General features: G+C 36.9%; 1 protein-coding gene across 5 annotated transcripts in view; it reads left to right on the top strand.

Moving 5' to 3' along the window:
* The window catches only part of BTBD8 (BTB domain containing 8), a 118,537-nt gene that overhangs the window by 22,017 nt on the left and 75,018 nt on the right, over nucleotides 1-21,502 (top strand). For 3 of the 5 annotated variants that reach the window (XM_058716575.1, XM_058716577.1, XM_058716573.1), the window contains exons 3-4: nucleotides 3,106-3,326; nucleotides 6,206-6,344. In XM_058716575.1, the coding sequence (XP_058572558.1) occupies nucleotides 3,106-3,326; nucleotides 6,206-6,344 (360 nt within the window). Of the gene's footprint in view, nucleotides 1-3,105; nucleotides 3,327-6,205; nucleotides 6,345-21,502 lie in introns of those variants that run through there. The other 2 variants (XM_058716574.1, XM_058716578.1) reach the window with 2 other exon arrangements.

The following is a 21,502-nucleotide window of genomic DNA, read 5'->3' as shown; positions in this document are numbered from 1 at the left end:
GTTGGATTTTCTGGACACCTGTAAAGGAAGAACATGTTATTGTGTGTCTCCTTTACTTTTAATACTCTACTCAGAGAATATGTCACTTCTGACCTTTCTGGTCACCAAATGGGTGGGAGTTTTCCCCCATACCAAACAATTCTGAGATTCTCCAGACACCAGCTGGGTGTCCTACAGATTTAACTCAATTCTCACACTACTTGGAGATATTATTTGATCCCACAGATTAAAGGTTCAGTTCCATAAGACTGTCCCCAACCTTTTCAGATGCCAGTTGCAAGTCCAAGTTGTTCCTTCTCTGTGCTTCTGACCAACCAGATGTGAATTGGAGGTTCCCATAAACCCTTTCTCGGGTTCAATTAATTTGCTAGAATAGCTCATAGAATGCAGGAAAAGATTATACTTGCTAGATTGCCAATTATCTAAAAAATGATATAACTCAAGAACAGCCAGATGGAAGAGATTCAAAGGGCTAGGATGTGGGAAGGGGTGTGGAGCTCCCATGCCCTCTGTGGGTACACCACTCTCCCAGCACCTCCATGTGTTCAACAACCAAGAGGTTCTCCAAATCCCATCCTTTAGATATGGAGGATTTATTGCATAGACATGATGGATTAAGTCATTGGCCATTGATGATTCTCTCTTGCCAACCAGCGCCCATCCGTGGTGACTTTCCAGATGTCACCTAGTTCATTAATGTAAACTCTGCTGTGGTTCAAAGGGCTTGTTATGAACAAGAAAAGCCATCCATTTCACTTTTATTCCTTTTATTTCAGAAGCTAAGAACAAAGCTAAATATTATAACAAAAGATGTCTCTATGGCTCTTGCATAGGAAATTATAAGGGTTTTAGGAAATATGTGCCCAGAACAGTAGGCAAAGACCAAATATATATTTCATATTATAAATCACAAAATCACAACACTGTTGTCAAAATTTGTTGCATATATATGTAGTTCTGAATAGTCAGTTCTGTTCCACTGATTTATATGTTTATTCTCATGTCATTACCACATAGTATGGATGATTGTAGCTTTGTAGGAAGCTTAGAAATTTGGGAACTTACGAATTGTCCAACTTTGTTCTTTGTCAAGATTGTTTTGACTATTCTGGGTCCCTTGCATTTATGTTTGAATTTTAGGATTCATTTTTTGATTTCTGCAGAAAAGTAGTTGAATTTTGATAGATAATACCTTGTATCTGTAGATCAATTGAGAGAGTACTGCCATCTTTTTTTAAATGTTTATTTTTAAGAGAGAGAAAGAGCTAGTTGGGAGAGGGGTTGGGGGGGTGCACAGAAGATCTGAAGTGGGCTCTGCACTGACTGCAGAGAGCGAGATGCAAGGCTTGAACCCACAAGCCGTGAGAGATCATGACCTGAGCCGAAGTGGGTTGCTTAACCTAACTGAACCACCCAGGTGCCCCAGAGAGTACTGCCATTCTAACAATATTAAATCATCTGGAATGTATTTCCATTTATAAAATTGCTTTCAGCATCATTTTATAGTTTTCAGCATACAAGTCTTATGCTTTTTGGTGAAATATGTCCTTAAGTGTTTTATCTTTTTGATGCTATTATAAATGGTATTATTTTCTAATTTTGTTTTGGATCGTTCATTGTTAGTATCTAAAAATATGGTTGATTATTGCATATTGATTTTGTATCCTGCAACCTTGTAGAACGTGGTTAACAAATAGTTTTTGTAGTGGATTTCCAAGGATTTCTGTATATAAGTTTGCCATTTGTAAATAGAGATAGCTTTACTTGTTCCTTCAATCCAGATGCCTCTTCTTTTTCTTGCCTAATCCCCTGGCTAGAACCTCCAGTTAAATGTTGAATAGAAGTAATAAGAACAGGCAGGCATCCTTTCTGATTTAGAAGGAAAGCTTTCAGTCTTGTACTATTAAATACAGTGTTAGCTGTGGGTTTTTCATAGATGTTCTTTATCAGGTTGGGGACTTTCCTTCTATTCCTAGTTTTTTTGAGTGTATTATTTTGACAGGGTATTGGATTTTGTCAAATGCTTTCTCTGCATCTATTGAGGTGATCATATGGTGTTTGTCCCGTTGATATGGTGTCTTAGTCCTGCTGCTAAGAGGACTAAATTTAAAAGGTTTTGTGAGGTCTTTGGGCTGCTGTAACAAAATACTACAGACTGAGTGGCATATAAACAAAAAAAATTTATTTCTCTTAGTTCTAGAGGCTGGAAGTTCAAGGTCAGAGTGCCAGTATGGTAGGATTCTGGTGAAAACCCTATTCTGGGTTGCAGATGCTGACTTCTCACTGTGCTCATGGTGGAAGGAGGAGAGGGATGTTTTTGGAGCTTCTTATATAAGGGCACTAATCCTATTCATGAGGGCTCCACCTAATTACCTCTTAGAGAATTTTGAGGGTATACAAATATTCAGACTATAGCATATGATGTATAATATTGATTTTTATTTGCTTAGCTACCCTTGAATTCCTGAAATAAACCCCATTTGTAATGTATAATACTTTTTATATGTTGCTAGATTCAGTTTGCTATTACTTTGCTAAGGAATTTTTTCATCTATATTAATAAGGAATATTAGTCTGTGGTTTTCTTATGATGTCTTTGTCTGCTTTTGTATCAGGTAATAATGGCCTCAGAATGAGTTAGAGTGTGTTCTGAGTTATGTTTTTTGGAAAAGTTTGTGAAGGATTGGTGTTAATTCTTTAAGCATTTGGTTAAGTTCACCTGTGGAGCCATCTAGTTCTGGATTTCTCTTTGTGGGAAGTTTTTGATTACTAACTCAGTCTCTCTAGTTGGTATAAGACCTATACCTGAACAGACCGTTCGGTTATTCTATTTCTTCTTAAGTCAGGTTTGGTAGTGTGTGCCTTTCTAGGAATTGTCCATTTCATCTGGGTCGTCTAGTTTGATGGTATTATATATTCTGAACATTAAAATATTTTATAGACTACTTTTAAAACTTTCTGCTCTTTGAGATTGATCTTTTTTCCAGTTAGCCCAGATAAAAATAGTTATAAAGTTATGTCGTTGTTTTATATGAAGGCAGTGCTTGGTAAACTAGCTTTTAAGAATCACTAACATTTTTAGTAATACTTTACATATTCTTTTAGGGTTGTATATTCATCAGACAGAAACATAAGAAACTATGAAGAAGAAATTGTTAGGAAAAAGATAGTGGTGAGGGGAGTGCCACAAAAGAAATGTGACTTCAGCTTTGGAATCTGCACTGACAACGATGGAAGATCATCTGTAGAGTCATCTGATTGTTCTCTTCAGAAGCATGAAGTTCCAGAGGATGTCGATGTTGGAGTACATAATTTAATTTCTACTGGTGAGCTATTTTTTAGTGGATTTTTATAAAAATTGTATAGCTGTGAAAGTAATTATATTCTGATACAGTTGGAGAAAACATATTTCAAAAATCAATTCTGATCTCTTTTTTATAGGAGATGAAATAAAGGTAGAATGAAAGTAGATGTAATAAAAGTAACTGAAAGTAAATTTTTTATGGGTAAGTGAAACTCCTAGTTTTCCCAAACAATTGGAGATGGTATTAATCTGAATAAATACACATATAATTCACAATTCTCCTCTTAAACCTCCACGTCACCATCCTTATTCTTATCTATACCAATGAAAGCTTTAGCAGACTATAGAGTCAGTTCTGTTATAACACAATACAGGCACTACTTAAAAACAATATGCAGCATAAAAATCACCATTATATTTTATCATGACAAAAAAATTACTGAAAATTTTGTTGTGCTATGTTTTAAAAAGATAGGAATCTAATAAAAATGATACAGTTTTACACATGTTAAGAAATACATAAATAGTATAGTAAATATGGTGTTTGTCCTTGAAAAATAACTTTAGTTTGTGGAGGTGAGTGTCAGAAGGGTTATAGTTTGTGAACTATTGTGAATTGGCAGAAGGAGGATGTTAAGGGCACAGGAATAGGTACAGATAGATAAAAGTATAAATGATACTGATATAGTAATAGATATTCTAACAGGAACCTTGAAATCTCTGGATCACAAAATTGACTGTTTATTACTTACATAGTGTCTTAGTGCCAGTTCCCAACCCCCAGTCCCCACAAGGTTATGTGACCTGATGTTACCTTGCACATGCAGTGGCATTGCACCACAAGAGAGGAACACCAAAATTAGGAGACTTTCATAGGTTTCTGGCAGATCTGCCCATCCTCCTCTGCATATAGAGTTAGAGATGAAGACGGAGAGATAGAAAGGAGTGATATCTGAGTTGAATCTCAGTGGAAAAAAACAGGAGTTAGCTAGGCTAAAGAGTTTAGGGGAGAAGTACTACAGGCAAAGGAAAAAACATGACCTGCCTATTAGAGGCAGAACGACCCCAGGCACAGAGCAAATTTTGAAGACTGGTAATACTTTGTTGTAGGACCGGGATGGAAGAGGGGACAAGAATGGTCACAGTAAGAGATGAACCTGGAGATACAAGCAGAAGCCAGATCACTGAAAACCTTATATAAAGGATGACCTTATTTCTTATTGTCCAAATTTGGATACTTTTGAAAGAGTGCAAAGTTATTATTGCAGTTCATAATTACTCTGGGGCAACAGGCATTAACTGGGATTGTCCCAGGCAAACCAAGACTAGTAGTCACTTTCCTTATAAACCATTTTTTTAATGTTTATTTATTTTTGAGAGAAAGAGAGACAGACAGAGTGTGAGCAGGAGAGGTGCAGAGAGAGAGAGAGGGAGACACAGAATCCCAAGCAGGCTGCAGGATCTGAGCTGTCAGCACAGTCTGATATGGGGTTCGAACTCACGGACTGTGAGATCATGACCTGAGCTGAAGTCAGACGCTTAACTGACTGAGCCACCCAGGCGCCCCTCCTTATAAGCCATTTTAGAGAGTTTGGGTGGTACTATTTGGCAGGCTTATGGAGTATAAGCAGAGGAAGATTAGGATAGAGTGGAACGATGACTTCAGCTTGAGGAACATTGAGTTTTGGGTTTCAGTGATTGTGTTTTTTTTTTCTTGGCACCACTTCTGACACCAAAATGTGGGTGTTTTTTTCTCCACACCAACCAATTATCCAGTATCAACTGGGTATCCAACAATTCAATTCTGACACTAAGGGTTATAGTGTTATGCAGATAAGAGTCAGGTGCACAGTATGCACCTTGTCAGCCTGCATTGGGCAGCTGTTGCCCTCCAGGATGAGAGAGCTCGGACTAGTCCCCAACCACCTGCATAGTGAGGAGCCAGATGTTGTGGGGCCTGGTAAGCCATTGTAAGACTTTGGCTTTTACTGTAAAAAAAAAAAAAAAAAGGACAGAGCCATAAGGTTTTGAACTGGGATGGATCAGGATTTGAATTGCATTTTAAAACATGCCTCTAAATGCTTTGTCAAAAATAGACTGTGGGAGTCAAGAGTGGGAGATGTGTTGGGAAGTTATTGCAGAAATCTAGGTGCGAGGTGATGGTGGCTTGGACTGCATTGGTAGCTATGGAGATACTGAGTTGTGGTTGGATTCTGGCTGTCTTTTGGTATAGGACCAATAATGACATTCTGGCTTATAAATATATAAATGTATAAATTTGTAATTTGGTTAGTGGGAATCTGTCCCCAATGACAGATCCTCAGCAGATGTACTGACTAAAGTTTCTGGATTGATATAGCTATGATATATAGTGTAGTAATTTCTTAAAATGTAAACATGTTTTACATTTCACTCCTCACTTTCTGAATGATGAATCTTTTGAAGTAGAGATACTTTTTAAAATACTTATTTTCTTAAGTGCTGAACAAATCCCATTGCTTACAGTTGAGAATCTGTTGGTTTAAATGTCATTCTCACCAAAAATTCATGAAGAAGAGTAAGAAGGAATTAGGTAGTGAAAAAGGATATCAAAATTGGAAAATTTTCTAGCATTAAGAGTTCATAAAGTGGCTTCAATTTTGGTGTATAGTTTTGTATATTATGTACATTTAAATATGTACCTACTTTAAAAGATATGTTTGTATTTAAATATAAGTTGAAGTTTATATTTCAAAATAAGATATAGATGATTTTTAAATTGTTTTATTTTGAATTTACCAGTTCAGTATTTCAGTTACTGTTGTTCTCTCTTAGTAGCTAATCAAGATAATTATGGGGAGAAACATTAGGTTAATATTAAAACACAAAATTTTTGTATATTTATAATAAACTATTTTTTAGTTTTGTTTTTCTCTTTTAAAGATAATTATGACTTGGATCCTGCATCTGAATTAGGAGAAGATTTATTGAAACTATACGTGAAACATTGTTGCCCAGATATTGATATTTATGTTGATGGAAAAAATTTTAAAGCTCACAGGTAAATAGGCATGTGATTGATTTGGTGTGTTGGTTGTGAAAGTAAAGATTAAAAGGGTGGCTGTCTCTAGCACAGTGGTTTTCAAGCTCTTATTCACAAAAGTAAAAGGGGTTTCATGGTGATGCCGCAGGGGGCCTTTGACAGGGGAGGAAGTTGGACATCAGGCAGGGTATTCTGCCTGAGGCTCACACAGGCATGCATCGCCCCACCCAGATATGTGTGCGTGCTTCAGCCAGAACAGATGTCTGCTTTGCGTTGGACATGAACCTAAGATTTCATTAGGAAAAAATACTCTGTTGCCTAAAATAGGTTTGAAAGCCACTGTCACAGAAAATGTAATTAAATGCAGTTTTTAATTTCACAGGCATTATAGTATTGAGAATGATTACTTCTACATGAATGACATGTATTTTCTCTGGATGCATTTTGGCTCGAAGTCTTTGATTCAGAATAGATATTCTTATGAATAGTGTTGATTAGGAGGTTTAATATTTCAATGTACTTTTTAAAAACCATTATTGTGCTTTACAATTGGGTTGCTTAGACATTCTAGGCTTTTGGATTTCAAATTAAAGCCTACTCTTTTTTGCAAGTAACTAAAATCTGCTGAAAAGAAGAACAAATTTTAATAAGAAATACAGATTTTCTTTTGGAATTCAAGGGAAAGAAGTACAGATGGACCTCAAAGGACTAGAAACAGAACCAGAAAACTGAGGAACCCGGTCTCTTTTTTCTCCCTCTCTTTGTGTTTCAAATAGAATGTTGATAAGTTATTCTGGTTCTCCTGAAGAGAAAGAACCAGACTATTAGTAGTGGCAAGAAGCAGTCTTCTAGGTTCAAGGGTTCACATTCTTGATGAAATTAGCAATGGGCTCAGATTATAAGAATCCGCCATGACGCCAGTAGTGATGTTTGTGCTCTTAAAAATCATATTGGCTTTGCCAGTTAATTGACAGGAGTACATTGCTAAACTCTAGGATTACCAGTTTTTATCAGACTGTTTACCATTCAAAATTTGGACTTTTCTCTTGGGAACATGTATTTTGTAATTATAAGAACTACATATGCACATTTTTTCAAATTTTTATGAAATCTGCATTATACATAGTAAAATGCAGAGTATAATGCAGAATTATATATACTTTTAAATGTTTATTTTGAGAGAGAGAAAGCAAACGTGAGTGGGGGACAAATAGGGGGGGGGAGAGAGAGAGAGAGAGAGAGAGAGAGAGAGAGAGAGAGAGAGAGAAAGAAAGAGAAAGAGAGAGAGAAAAGGAATCCCAAGCAGGCTCCATGCTATCAGCATAGAGCCCAACACAAGGCTCGGACTCACAAACCGTAAGATCATGACCTGGCCCAAAACCAAGAGTCAGATGCTTCATCAACTGAGCCACCCAGGTGCCCCAATACAGATTTATTAATATTTTCCATATCATGTATATGTATTTCCCAAATTGTGTGTGTGTGTGTGTGTGTGTACATGTGTGTGTTTGTGTCTTTCTTTTTGGTGAAGGGAAGCAATGCAATTTTTTTTAAAGATTAATTATGTGTTTAGGTTTTTCTTTTTTTTTTTTAATTTTTTTTTAATGTTTATTTCTAGACAGAGAAAGACAGAGCATGCGTGGGGGAAGGGCAGAGAGAGAGAGAGAGGGAGACACAGAATCCGAAGCAGGCTCCAGGCTCCAAGCTGTCAGCACAGAGCCCGACATGGGGCTCGAACTCACAAACCGTGAGATCATGACCTGAGCCGAAGTCAGTCGCTCAACCGACTGAGCCACCCAGGCGCCCTGATGTGTTCAGGTTTTTCTTGAAACCACATGGACATTCTACCAAAGTTTTATTTATAGAGCCCTAAGGTTATTGCTCTCATACAGGGAAAGCAAGACCTTGTGATCATTTGCAATATATCCTCAAACAGTGTTTGTATTTGGTCTCTGTGTGCTGCTTGACAGTGAACTATGTTTTAGGAACTGGATCCAGAATATTAGGTTTGTATTCCAGGAGAGTTCTTGCTCACATTTCTGGTTTATTTTGTTCGCCAAGCAATAAAAATATATACTCCCTAGAAAGGCAACTTCCTGAGCATATGTTCTAAGAAGATCTGGCTTTAGTTTTCCTACTTTGTTGTTAGCACACTTATGTGAGTTACAGTGGCAAATTCTCAATCTCAAGATTGCCATTCTAGTCCAAACTTGAACAACTCTCTGTTTAGTACATAATAATTTTATTATTCAGTTTAAGGAATATTATGTCAGTAGTTCAGAAGACACATATTCATATCATGTAGTCTAAAGCCCAACATCAGAACTTTCTGAATAACTTCTTGTTCTAGCTAATCAATGTCAGCATTTATCTTAGTGGTGTGACTAAAAATCCATTTGTGATATGGCCGTTTTAATTTTTAATTTATATGTACTGATATATTAAAATATCAGGCAAGTACTCACAAATACCAGGATTTATTATCAGAATTACATTCTCATTAGGTCTTTATAACAGTTTAGTTTGCTAGTTTAATATGTCCAAATTGATGTGGTAATGAGGTAGTTTCTTCTTTTCTTGAGTCCCTGTCTTTCCCTTGTGGTCAAGGTCCTCCCTCAAAAACATCCCTGATATCTGGTTCTTCCAAGATTATCTCTCCAAGTTGCTAGTTGCTCTGTCCAGTCTTTATTTTGATCCCCAGCTTAGTGCCTGGAGCTCTTCATAGCAATGCTTCAAGACAGTCTTATGCCATTCACTTGCTTGGGGTGGCACAATTAAGCCAAAGAAGTCATTTTATAACAGTGTTTAAGAGTGTGTGAACTGTGTGTAGAACCTTTCTTTGTGGGTTTGAATTCTAGCTCTACTATCTTTTAGCTATGTGAATTTGGGCATTTAACCATTCTGTGCTTCACCATCCTCATCAAACATGGAGATTCTTAAAGTACTCATCTCACAAGGTGATTATGAGGATTAAATTACTTTAAAGTACTGTATGGGTATTTGCTTTTCTCATCCAGGCAGTAGGCCTTTGATACAAGCTTTTGTGGAGATGGTAGCAACAGCTTGTATGCACTTTACTTATGTGGGACAAGCAGAGAAACATGGTTTGGATCACTTGCATTTCCCCCCAACCCAAGGAATGGTGGAACAGCAATAGGCCTCCAGGAAAAGTCACATTTACCGTATTCTTCTCCATCTACATAGGTCTTTTGCCCTTTGAAGCATCCTCTTCACTCTTCACACGCATTTGTCCTTGTTATTTCCAATACTTCTACTCAAAGGAGAACTGAAGAGAGTTCTTTTTGAGAGGAGGGAGGTTATATATAATAAAAGGAGTACCCATTAGAGTTCATTGATCCTGTTTGTTATGTTACTCCTTTCCTGAATATTGCTTCCTGGGACACTACTACACTTTATCCTCTTTTGTAGACCTCTGTAACATTACTTCCCTGCCCAAATTGCTCTCAATTACTAGATGAATTGTACATTTCTGTCTTCTTGTATTTCCTTCTGTCATCTTCAGCCCACCCCTAAGTTTGTTCCTGATCCAATCTATTGCCGATCTCCTACGTTATGGCATTATTTATTATTGTAGCGTTTTCTGAGAAAAGTTGAATGTTATAATTTTTTTTTAAGATTTTATTTTTAAATAATCTCTATACCCATCGTGGGACTCAAACTTACAATCCTAAGATCAAGAGTCGCACCCTCTGGGCACCTGGGTGACTCAGTTGGTTAAGCCCCTGACTTCGCTCAGGTCATGATCTCATGGTTCGTGGGTTCAAGCCCCATGTCAGGTTCTGTGCCAGCAGTTCAGAGCCTGGAGCCTGCTTCAGATTCTGTCTCTGTCTCTGTCTCTCTCTCTCCTTCTGCCCCTCACCTGTTCACGCTCTGTCTCTCTCAAATATAAATAAACATTAAAAAAAAAAAAAAAAAAAAGAGTTGCACCTTCTACTGACTGAGCCAGCCAGGCACCCCAAACCTGTTACATTTTTAAGATAGTCTGTTTGTTGCACTTCTGTGTTCCATAATTAAGATTTCCTTGTGCTGCTTTATTGAAAAAGTTTGGCAGTGGGTCCTGATTTTAGCTTTGACACTCTAGATCTGATACCATTTCCAAAATACCTTTCTTCTCAGTGCCTGATATTATACCATTAGACTTTCATTCATTGATTTAAAGTGTTCAATTCTCCCTTTAAAAATTTTTTTCCTGAATATTTAGCAAATTAGCACTGAATCGGATCAGTGTTCTAGTTTGTGCCATAGGTATGTATTAGTTATATGTTCACATGAAAGCTTTTTCAGAAGTGTGTATTTTAGTTATTCAGAAGTCAGTCTTTCAGTGTTTAGATTCTGACTCCCCCATTTACAGAATGGTTGGGAAGTTACTTAATGTCTTCAAGTCTCAATTTCTTTATCTGTGAAAAGAATAATAACAGTCATTATAGCATAGAATGGCTGTGATGATTGAATCAGGTGATATACACAAAACAGCCCAATAGCTGGCACACTAAGCTTTCAGTAAATGTTAGTTGCTACAAATGTGTATTAGGTACCTGGAAGGGGGACACATTGTTGCCTATTGTACCTTATCTTATAGTGGAGGTTGGCAAACCATGGCTCAGATCTGGTCACTGCTCTCTTTTTATATAAAACAACCAAAGACAAAGAACCATATGCAACAGTAACCTGTAATGCCTGATACTTATATCTGATATTTTTTACCTGTCCCTTTACAGAAAAAGTTTTCCATCCCCTGTCTTGTTCAGATTGCCAGCAGCCTTTAATGAAATAATTATAATAAAATTCCAAATTACCATGCAATAAAATGAGTCACTAACATCTTAATATTAATTACTTTGTTAGTGATAAATGGTCAGCCTTGTCCACTTGGGGCTTTTGATGTGCAAACAGTAGAGGGAAAAGAGATAAAATTCCTTGGTGCCACAGGCTTTTGAGGGAGGTTGCAGTAGGGAACCAAAGCGAAAGGCTCTGGGTGCCTGAAAGAAAACAAACCACCTGCAGTAGAAGCTCCTTAACCACACTTGACTAAAACTGCTCTTCAGATATTCTTTATAGAACGTGCTAGTAGCACAGTGGGTGGACTGTCAGGTGTAAGAGGCTATTCTCTAGTATGCTTCTACTTTTCTGTTCCTATCACTGAGTTTGTGTCTTCCAGGAGTCACTTGGGTTGTTCCCAAATCTATTTAATGCCATTTGAACTTAATTATTTTCATGGCATAACTTAACAAAATAAACCAATGATACATGAAGATGAAAAGAGTTATTGTTCCAGTGAAAACTAAAGTGAATGGAAAGATCCAGGAAAGGAGAGATGCTTTAAAAGTTGCTGTTGAATTTAATATAGGTGAGCAATATAAAATTTGAGGGGAAGTTAGGAAAATCTAAAATGATTCTATACTTGAGTTGCTTCACAGAAGTTTTAGATTTTATTCTTCACTTTTTTTTTTTTTTTTGAAGTTCATTTACTTATTTTGAGAGAGGGGAAGGGGCAGAGAGGGGCTATCTACACTGACAGCACAGAGCCTGACACGGGGCTCAAACTCATGAGCCCACAGATTATGACCTGAGCCAAAATCAAGAGTCGGACACTTAACCGACTGAGCCACCAAAGTGCTCATCATCTTCACCTTAAAGAAGTTTGAATTAGAAATTATGGGTGTGTGTACGTCTAGTTTTTGCAAGAAATAAAAGGTTCTAGTCAGTGAACTCACATTAAAGAAAAGAGGGAATGACCTTACAGTGAAAGATTTGTGAGTGAATTCATATGTACTTTTTTAAGTAATTGGCAGGTGTTTTATTAAAATGTGGTTTTTGGAAGTGGGAGAGATGTTCTAACTGGTCTTCAGGTACTTTTGTCAGTGATTGGTTGGCTGTAAGCGAGCAAGCAGACAGTTTGGAGAGTTTCAGAGGAGGAAGGATTGTTCAGTGTTAGGGGTAAAGAGTTTTTTTGAGACTGTTAATTTCCTGCAAGAAGTCAGAGTCATTATCAAGTGGCTGGTGGTATTCTCTCCTTGAAGAATATAGAAGTTTTTTAGCTTACTTCTACCCATATAATTTGGAATTTCTGGAGTTGTTTTAACACTCAGTAAAACGATTTTTTTTATTGTAGTTGACATGTAATATTATATTAATTTCAAGTGCATAACATAGTGACTCAACAACTTACACATTATGCAATGCTCACCATGATGAGTGTAGTTACCACTGTCCCTATACACAGTTATTATAGTATCATTGTCTGTATTTCCTATGCTATACTTTTTCCATATTTAAGTTACAACAAAATGATTATGATATATACAAGTAATTTTTAAAATCCTCTTAATTTTTTGATTAACCAAACAACTATTAGTCCTAATTTTGTTGGATAATAGGGCATCCATTATACTTTACAAATCATTTTTTTTCTTTTTTTTTTCCAACGTTTTTTTTTTTAAATTTTTATTTTTGGGACAGAGAGAGACAGAGCATGAACGGGGAGGGGCAGAGAGAGAGGGAAACACAGAATCGGAAACAGGCTCCAGGCTCCGATCCATCAGCCCAGAGCCTGACGCGGGGCTTGAACTCATGGACCGCAAGATCGTGACCTGGCTGAAGTCGGACGCTTAACCGACTGTGCCACCCAGGCACCCCTACAAATCATTTTTTAACTTAGGAAAGCCTAATCCTATGAAAGCTGTAGTCAGTGGATGTTAAAATGGATGTCTCAAGAGAAGGCTTTTTTATAGTTTATGTTTTCTAAAATGTTTGCAAAGAAGTGCACTAGGTAATAGTGACAACTCCAGAATGTTTGGATTCACTACCCTGGGCTTAACCTTTATCTAGTTTGGTAGAGTTAAAAGTTTAGAAAGTGTTCTTGGAGCAAGATTACTTAAAAAAAAAAAAAAAAAAGTTGTAGTAAAAAAAAGTCCTTCTTTAGAGCTTCTCTGAGTAATCCAGGCCACTATTATGCCTGGAGTAGTGAATCTAGTTCAGCTAACATCAGGAAGTATTGAATAGCAAGCAGTGTACTAAAGCAAGAGCAAGGGGGAATTTAGGGCATCTTGACAGAGCCAGAAGCAGCCTTGTCAGTTGAGATTAAATTTAATCAAAAGGAGAAAATGGTTTTCGGCATGTTTTTTGGAAAGTGAAAAATCTGGCAAGGATTTTTAATACACCGTGCCATCTACAGCATTAGTTTTGAAACGGAGGCTTGTATCCTAATTAAGTAGGAATGTTTTCTAAGTTTCTATCCTAAAGTCAGGCCAATTGTGTAAGTCTCAGATGCATTTAATCTTACTTAAATGGAAATAGCATGCTGTGTTAGTTCAAGTCTTCTGAGAAGCAGACATGAGGATTGAGGTTAGACTTGCAAGAAATTTATTAGGTAAATGCACATGAGAGAATGTGGGAAGGAATCCAGAGGTGACTGGAGGAGCTGTTAAACTGTTGTGTTGATCTGAACCTGAGGGAAGGAGAAGGGGAAGGATGGAAGCATGGGTAGGAATGGCTTAGGCTGTGGTGCAGTTCTAGGGAAAGTCGGCAGACTGTTAGAAAGTTCCCAGGCCATAATCACCCATCAGAAAAGGCCCTGTCTCTCTGAAATAGTCCTGTTTTGTGTCCCTGATGTGCTCAGTCATTTGCAGGGAACAGCCTGTGACAAAGTGGCCTTGGCACCCATGTACTACAGAATACAGAGTACTCTACTGGAGCCATAGGTTACTTACACAGTCAAAGATCACCATTCTTTTTTTTTTTCCCCATTTAGTTTTTTTTCATCTTTTTTAAAATTTCATTTTTTATTTTTTAAAATTTACATCCAAATTAGTTAGCATATAGTGAAACAGTGATTTCAGGAGGAGATTCCTTAATGCCCCTTACCCATTTAGCCCATCCCCCCTTTCATAACCTCTCCCGTAACCCTCAGTTTGTTCTCCATATTTGAGTCTCTTATGTTTTGTCCCCCTCCCTGTTTTTATATTATTTTTGTTTCCCGTCCGTTATGTTCATGTGTTTTGTCTCTTAAAGTCCTCATATGAGTGAAGTCATATCATTTTTGTCTTTCTCTGACTGACTAATTTCACTTAGCATAATACCCTCCAGTTCCATCCATGTAGTTGCAAATGGCAAGATTTCATTCTTTTTGATTGCTGAGTAATACTCCATTGTATATATATATACCACATTTTCTTTATCCATTCATCCACTGATGGACATTTTGGCTCTTCATACTTTGGCTATTGTTGATAGTGCTGCTATAAACATGGGGGTGCATGTGTCCCTTCAAAACAGCATACCTGTATCCCAAGGATAAATGCCTAGTAGTGCAATTGCTGGGTCGTAGAGTAGTTCTATTTTTAGTTTTTTGAGGAACCTCCATACTGTTTTCCAGAGTGGCTGCACCAGCTTGCATTCCCACCAACAATGCAAAAGAGATCGTCTTTCTCTGCATCCTCGCCAACATCTGTTGTTGCCTGAGTTGTTAATGCTAGCCATTCTGACAGGTGTAAGGTGGTGTCTCATTGTGGTTTTGATTTGTATTTCCCTGATGATGAGTGATGTTGAGCATTTTTTCATGTGTTGGTTGGCCATCTGGATGTCTTCCTTGGAGAAGTGTCTATTCATGTCTTTTGCCCATTTCTTCACTGGATTATTTGTTTTTTGGTGTTGAGTTTGATAAGTTCTTTATAGATTTTGGATACTTACCCTTTATCTGATATGTCATTTGCAAATATCTTCTCCCATTCTGTCAGTTACCTTTTAGTTTTGCTGATTGTTTCCTTCACTGTGCAAAAGCTTTTTATTTTGATGAGGTCCCAGTAGATCATTTTTGCTTTTGTTTCCCTTGCCTCTGGAGATGTGTTGAGTAAGAAGTTGCTGCGGCCAAGATCAAAGAGGTTTTTGCCTGCTTTCTCCTTGAGGATTTTGATGGCTTCCTGTCTTACATTGAGGTCTTTCATCCATTTTGAGTTTATTTTTGTGTATGGTGTAAGAAAGTGGTCCAGGTTCATTCTTCTACATGTCGCTGTCCAGTTTTCCCATCACCACTTGCTGAAGAGACTGTCTTTATTCCATTGGATATTCATTCCTGCTTTGTCAAAGATTAGTTGGCCATACATTTGTGGGTCCATTTCTGGGTTCTCTATTCTGTTCCACTGATCTGAGTGTCTGTTCTTGTGCCAGTACCATACTGTCTTGATGATTACAGCTTTGTAGTATAGTTTGAAGTCTGGGATTGTGATGCCTCCTGCTTTGGTTTTCTTTTTCAAGATTGCTTTGGCTATTCGGGTCTTTTCTGGTTCCATACAAATTTTAGGATTATTTGTTCTAGCTCTGTGAAGAATGCTGGTGTTACTTTGATAGGGATCACATTGAATATGTAGATTGCTTTGGGTAGTATTGACTACACAGTCAAAGATCAATGAGATGCATTCTCGTGACCACCACACATGTAAGTCATGACATGCTATCTGTTTATGCAGGCATTCCTCCTTCTAATGCACTTGGCTTTATTGCACTTGGCAAATAATATATTTTTTACAGATTGAACATTTCTGCATCAAACAAGTCTGTCAGTGCCACTTGCCAACTGCATTTGTTCACTTCATGTCTCTGGGTCACATTTCGGTAATTTTTGCAATATTTCAAAATTTTTTTCATTATTATATTTGTTGTGGTGATCTGTGATCAGTGATCTTTGATGTTATTATTTTTATTGTGCTGAGTTGGCATGAACTGCACCAATATAACATGGTGAACTTAATTGATACATATTGTGTTTGTTCTTACTTCTATACCAGTCAACCATTCCTTCATCTTTCTCCCTCTCCTTGAGCCTCCCTTTTCCCTGAGACACAAAAGTATTGAAATTAGGCCAATTAATAATCCTACAAGGGCTTCTAAGTATTCAAGTGAAGGGAAGAGTTGCACATCTCTCACTTTAAATCAAAAGCTAGAAATAATTAAGCTTAGTAACGAAGGCATGTTGAAAGCCAAAATAGGCTGAAAACTAGACTTCTTGTGCCAAACACCTAGCCAAGCTGGAGTGCCAAGGAAATGTTCTTGAAGGAAATTAATAGTGCTACTCTAGTGAACACACAAATGATAAGAAAGTGAAACAGCCTTATAGCTCATATGGAGAAAGTTTTAGTGGTTTGGATGAAAGATCAAACCAGCCACAACATTCCCTTAAGCCACAGCCTAATCCAGAGCAAGGCCCTAACTCTTTTCAACTCTGTGAAGGGTGAGAGAGGTGAGAAAGCTGTAGAAGAGAATTTTGAAGATACCAGAGATTGGGTCATGAAGTTTAAGGAAAGAAGCTGTCTCCCTAACGGAAAAGTACAAGCTGAAGCAGCCAATGCTGATGTAGAGGCTGTAGCAAATTATCAAGATCTAGCTCATTCATGAAGGTGACTATACTAAACCACAGATTTTCAATGTAGACAAAATAGCCTATTGAAAAAAGATGCAATCATATTTGTAAATGATATAACTGATAAAGGGTCAGTATCTAAAATCTGTAAAGAACTTAATCAAACTCAGTATCCAAAAACCAATAATCCAGTTAAGCTATGGGAAGAAGGAATTAATAGACATTTCTCTAAAGAAGATATTCAGATGGCTAACAGACACATGAAAAGATGCTCAACGTCACTCATGATCAGGGAAATACACATCAAAACTAAAATGAGATAGCACCTCAAACCTGTCGGAATGGCTGAAATTAACAATATAGGAAACAACAGATTTTGGGGAGGATGCAGAGAAAGGGGAATCCTCTTACACTGTTGGTGGGAATGCAAACTGGTGCATCTACTATCTGAAAACAGTATGGAGTTTCCTCAAAAAATTAAAAATAGAACTACCCTATTATGCAGCAATCGCACTACTAGGTATTTACCCAGAGGATACAAAAGTACTGATTTGAAGGGATACATGCACCCTGATGTTTTAGCAGCATTATCAACAGTAGCCAAATTATGGAAAGAGCCCAAATGTCTGTTGCCTAACGAATGGATAAAGAAGAGATTGTGTGTGTGTGTGTGTGTGTGTGTGTGTGTGTGTGTGTATACACACAGGCTGGAATATTACTCAGCCATAAGAGAATAAAGAATAAAATCTTGCCATTTGGAGCTAGAGTGTATTATACTAAGTGAAATAAGCCAAGAAAAGACAAATACTATATGAATTAACTCATACATGGAATTTAAGAAATGAAACAGATGAACGTGGAAGAGGGGAAGAGAGAGGCAAACCAGAAAACAGACTTTTAACTACAGAGAACAAACTGAGGGTTACTGAAGGGGAGGGTTAAATGGATGATGGATATTAAGGAGGGCACTTGGGATGACCACTGGGTATTATATGTAAGTGATGAATCACTAAATTCTCCTGAAACTAATATTACTAAATTAAATTCTAGTTAACTAACTTGAAGGGGTGCCTGGGTGGCTCAGTCCGTTGAGCATTTGACTCTTTTTTTTAATTTTTAAATTTTTTATTAAATATTTTAAATGGTTATTTATTTTTGAAAGAGGAAGACAGATCATGAGTGGGAGAGGGGCAGAGAGAGACACAGAATCCGAAGCAGGCTCCAGGCTCTAAACTGTCAGCACAGAGCCCGATGTGAGGCTCTAACCCATGAGCTGTGAGATCATGACCTGAGCTGAAGTCAGCCATTTAACCGACTGAGCCACCCAGGCTCCCCAAGCATCTGACTCTGGACACTTGGGTCATGATCCCAGGGTTGTGGAAATGAGCCTCATGTTAGGCTCTGCGCTGAGTGTGGCTCCTTAGGATTTCTGTTTCTCCCTCTCTCATTCTATCTTTCTCTCCCTCCTCCTTACCCCTCTCCCCTGCTCTGTCTCTCTAAAATAATGATAATGAATAAAAACTTGAAACTTAAAAAAAAAAAAAGAAGATGCAACCTAGGACTTTCTTAGCTAGAGAGAAGTCAATGCCTGGCTTCAAAACTTCAAAGGACAAGATTTCTCTCTCTCTCTCTCTCTCTCTCTCTCTCTCTCTCTCTCTTTGTCTTTTTAAAATATTTTAATTTATGTTAGAGAGAGACAGAGTGTGAGTGGGGGAGGAGCAGAGAGGGAGACACAGACTTGGAAGCAGGCTCCAGGCTCTGAGCTGTCAGCACAGAGCCCGACGTGGGGCTCAAATTCAATGAACTGCGATATCATGACCTGAGCCGAAGTTGGACGCTAAACTGGACTGAGCCATCCATGCACCCCCAAACTAATGCTCTTGTTGAGAGCTGCTCAGAAGAAGAGTTTTCTTTCAAAATATTACTACTCATTGACCGTGTACCTGGTCACCCAGGAGCTTTGATGGAGTTGTACAACCAGATAAATGTTTTCATGTTTGCTAACACATCCATCCATTGTGCAACTCATGGATCAAGGAGTCATTTCAACTTTCAAGTCTTATTATCTAAGAAATACATTACAGAAGGCTGTAGTTGCCCTAGATAGTGATTCCTCTGATGGATCTGGGCAAAGTCAATTGAAAACCTCTGGAAAGGATTCACTATCAGCAGCCATCAACATCAAGGCAAGATCCTCCACCAGAAAAAAGATTACAACTCACTGAAAATTCAGATGATAGTTAGCATTTTTTAGCATTGAAGTATTTTTAAATTAAGGTGTACACATTTTTAGACATCATAGCATTATGTATTTTATGTATATTACATATAAAATAAGAACACACTATTGTCATAATATATACTTAATAGACTGTAGTATCATGTAAATACAACTATCATATGTACTGGGAAACCAAAAAATTCATTTGACTTGCTTAATTACAATATTCGCTTTTATTGTGGTGGTCTGTAACCTAACCCTAGATATCTCCTAGGTATGCCTGCATATCTTTTAGGTATAATCAGGTAAAGTAAGTAGATAGAAGGATATAATTCTAATAGCATTCTTCATTAAGAATTATTTAATCACTTAGTATATGCCACTACTGTGTTTTGTGCTGTGATGAGATTTGTATGCTTTTCAAGTGCATGTGGATCTTAGTGAATGTTTCATATGTACTTGAAAAGAATGTGTCTTCTGCTGCACTGGGGTGAAGGTTTCTATAGATGTCAAATAAGTTGGTAGTGTTGTTCAAGTCTTAGTCTTCCATATCCTAAACTAACTTTTTGTCTACTTGTTCTGGTAGTTACTGAGAAAAATGTCTCTAAGTATGATTTGCCTATTTCTCCCTTCAGTTTTATTGGTTATTGTTGCATGTATTTTGAAGCTATCTTGTTTTTTGATTGAAGTATAATTGACATATAACATTATATTAGTTTCAGGTATATAACATACTGATTCAATATTTGTATGTATTACAAAATGATCACTACAATAATTCTAGTTACCATTCCACTCTAGATTTCTTCTGATTAGTGTTTATGTGGCATATCTTTTCCCATCCTTTCACTTTTAACTTCTCTGTGTCTATATTTTAAGTGGTTTAAAATTTATTTCTTGTAGACAGCATATAGTTGTGTCTTACTTTCATTATCTGATCTCATAATCTCCTTTTAATTAGATAATTTAGGCCATTTATAGTAATGTTGGGATTTGAGTCTACTATTTACTATTTATTTTCATTTTTTCTTTGTTCTCTTTTTTCTCTTTTCCTTTCTGTTGTATTAATTGAATTAAAAAATTTTTAAAAAGTTACAGTTTATTTTTAGTGTTGACACATTAGCCATGTTTTGTGTTTATTGTCTTTGTGTTTATTAGTGTGTGTTTATTAGTGGTTGCTCTATTATTTACCATATGCATTGTTAACTTCCCACCTTTAATGTTCAATTAATATAAAGATGTATGTATTTTTTTCCACCTGTCCTTTGTGCTATTCCTGTTATACATTTCACTTTTATATGTATTCTAAACCCTACCATAAATAGTAATTATTTTTTAAAACAATTATCTTTTTGGTAATTTTTTAAATGAGGAAAACGTATTTCATATATACCCACATATTACCATTTCTTGCAATTTTAACCTTTTATTTAAGTCCACGTTTCCATCTCTTAAAATTTTTGTTAGGTTTAAAGAACTGTATTTAAATTTCTTTTAATACAGGTCAGTTGCCAGTGACTTTTATCAGCTTTTGTCTAGAAAAGGTCTTCATTTGACTTCATTTTTGAAAGATATTTTTGCTGGATACAGAATTATAACTTGGCAATTTTTAATTTCTTCCAGTGCTTATAGATGTAATTTTATTGTTATCTGGCTTCTATTGTTTCTGACAAAAAGCCTGTGATTATGCCTAGTTTTGCTTATCACTGTGTCATGTGCCTTTTTTCTCTGGCTGCTTTAAAAGCTTTTTTCTCTAGAATTAGTTTTCAGCAATTTCATTATAATGTACCTTGTGCTTTTATTTATATTTATCCTGCTTATGATTTATTGAGCTTCTTAGATCTATGGGTTTGTGGTTTCTTGTGAAATTTGGAAAATTTACAAGGATCATTTTTTTTTCAAATTTTGTTACAATCCCCTTCTTTCTCTCCTTTACACATGGAATTCCAATTAATACGTATGTTAGTCCCATAGCTCACTTAAGCTTTTTTTTTCCAAATGTTTATTTATTTTTGAGAGAGACAGACAGAAAAGACAGAGTGCAAGAAGGGGAGGGGCAGAGAGAGAGAGAGAGAGAGAGAGACAGAGAATCCAAAGCAGGCTCCAGGCTCTGGGCTATCAGCACAGAGCCTGACATGGGGCTCAAACTCATGTACTGTGGGATTATGACCTGAGCCTAAGACTGAGCCACCTAGGAGCCCCAAGCTTTTTTTTTTTTTTTTTTTAGTTTCTTTTCTCCCTAAATTTTATTTGGATAATTTGTATTGCTATGTGCACAGGTACAGTAGTCTTTTCTTTTTCAGTATCTAATTTTCTTTTAAGCCCATGCATGAATTTCTTCATTTCAAATGTTCCATATTTCATCTCTAAAATTTCTGTTTTTTTTCTTGAATCTTCCATTTTTTCTTCATTATGTTCCTTATTAAGAAAATCCTTGAACATATCTATGATAGCTTTTTATTTTTTTTAATGTTTTTAAAGTTTATTTATTTTGAGACATACTGAGTGTGAGTTGGGGAGGGGCAGAGAGAGAGGGAGACAGAATCCCAAGCAGGCTCCTTATCAGCATGGAGCCCGATG

This window comes from Neofelis nebulosa, chromosome 2 (genome assembly GCF_028018385.1).
Source record: "Neofelis nebulosa isolate mNeoNeb1 chromosome 2, mNeoNeb1.pri, whole genome shotgun sequence".
NCBI lineage: Eukaryota > Metazoa > Chordata > Mammalia > Carnivora > Felidae > Neofelis > Neofelis nebulosa.
The sequence above is the reverse complement of the archived record's forward strand: the minus strand, read 5'-3'. Positions and strand labels throughout refer to the sequence as shown.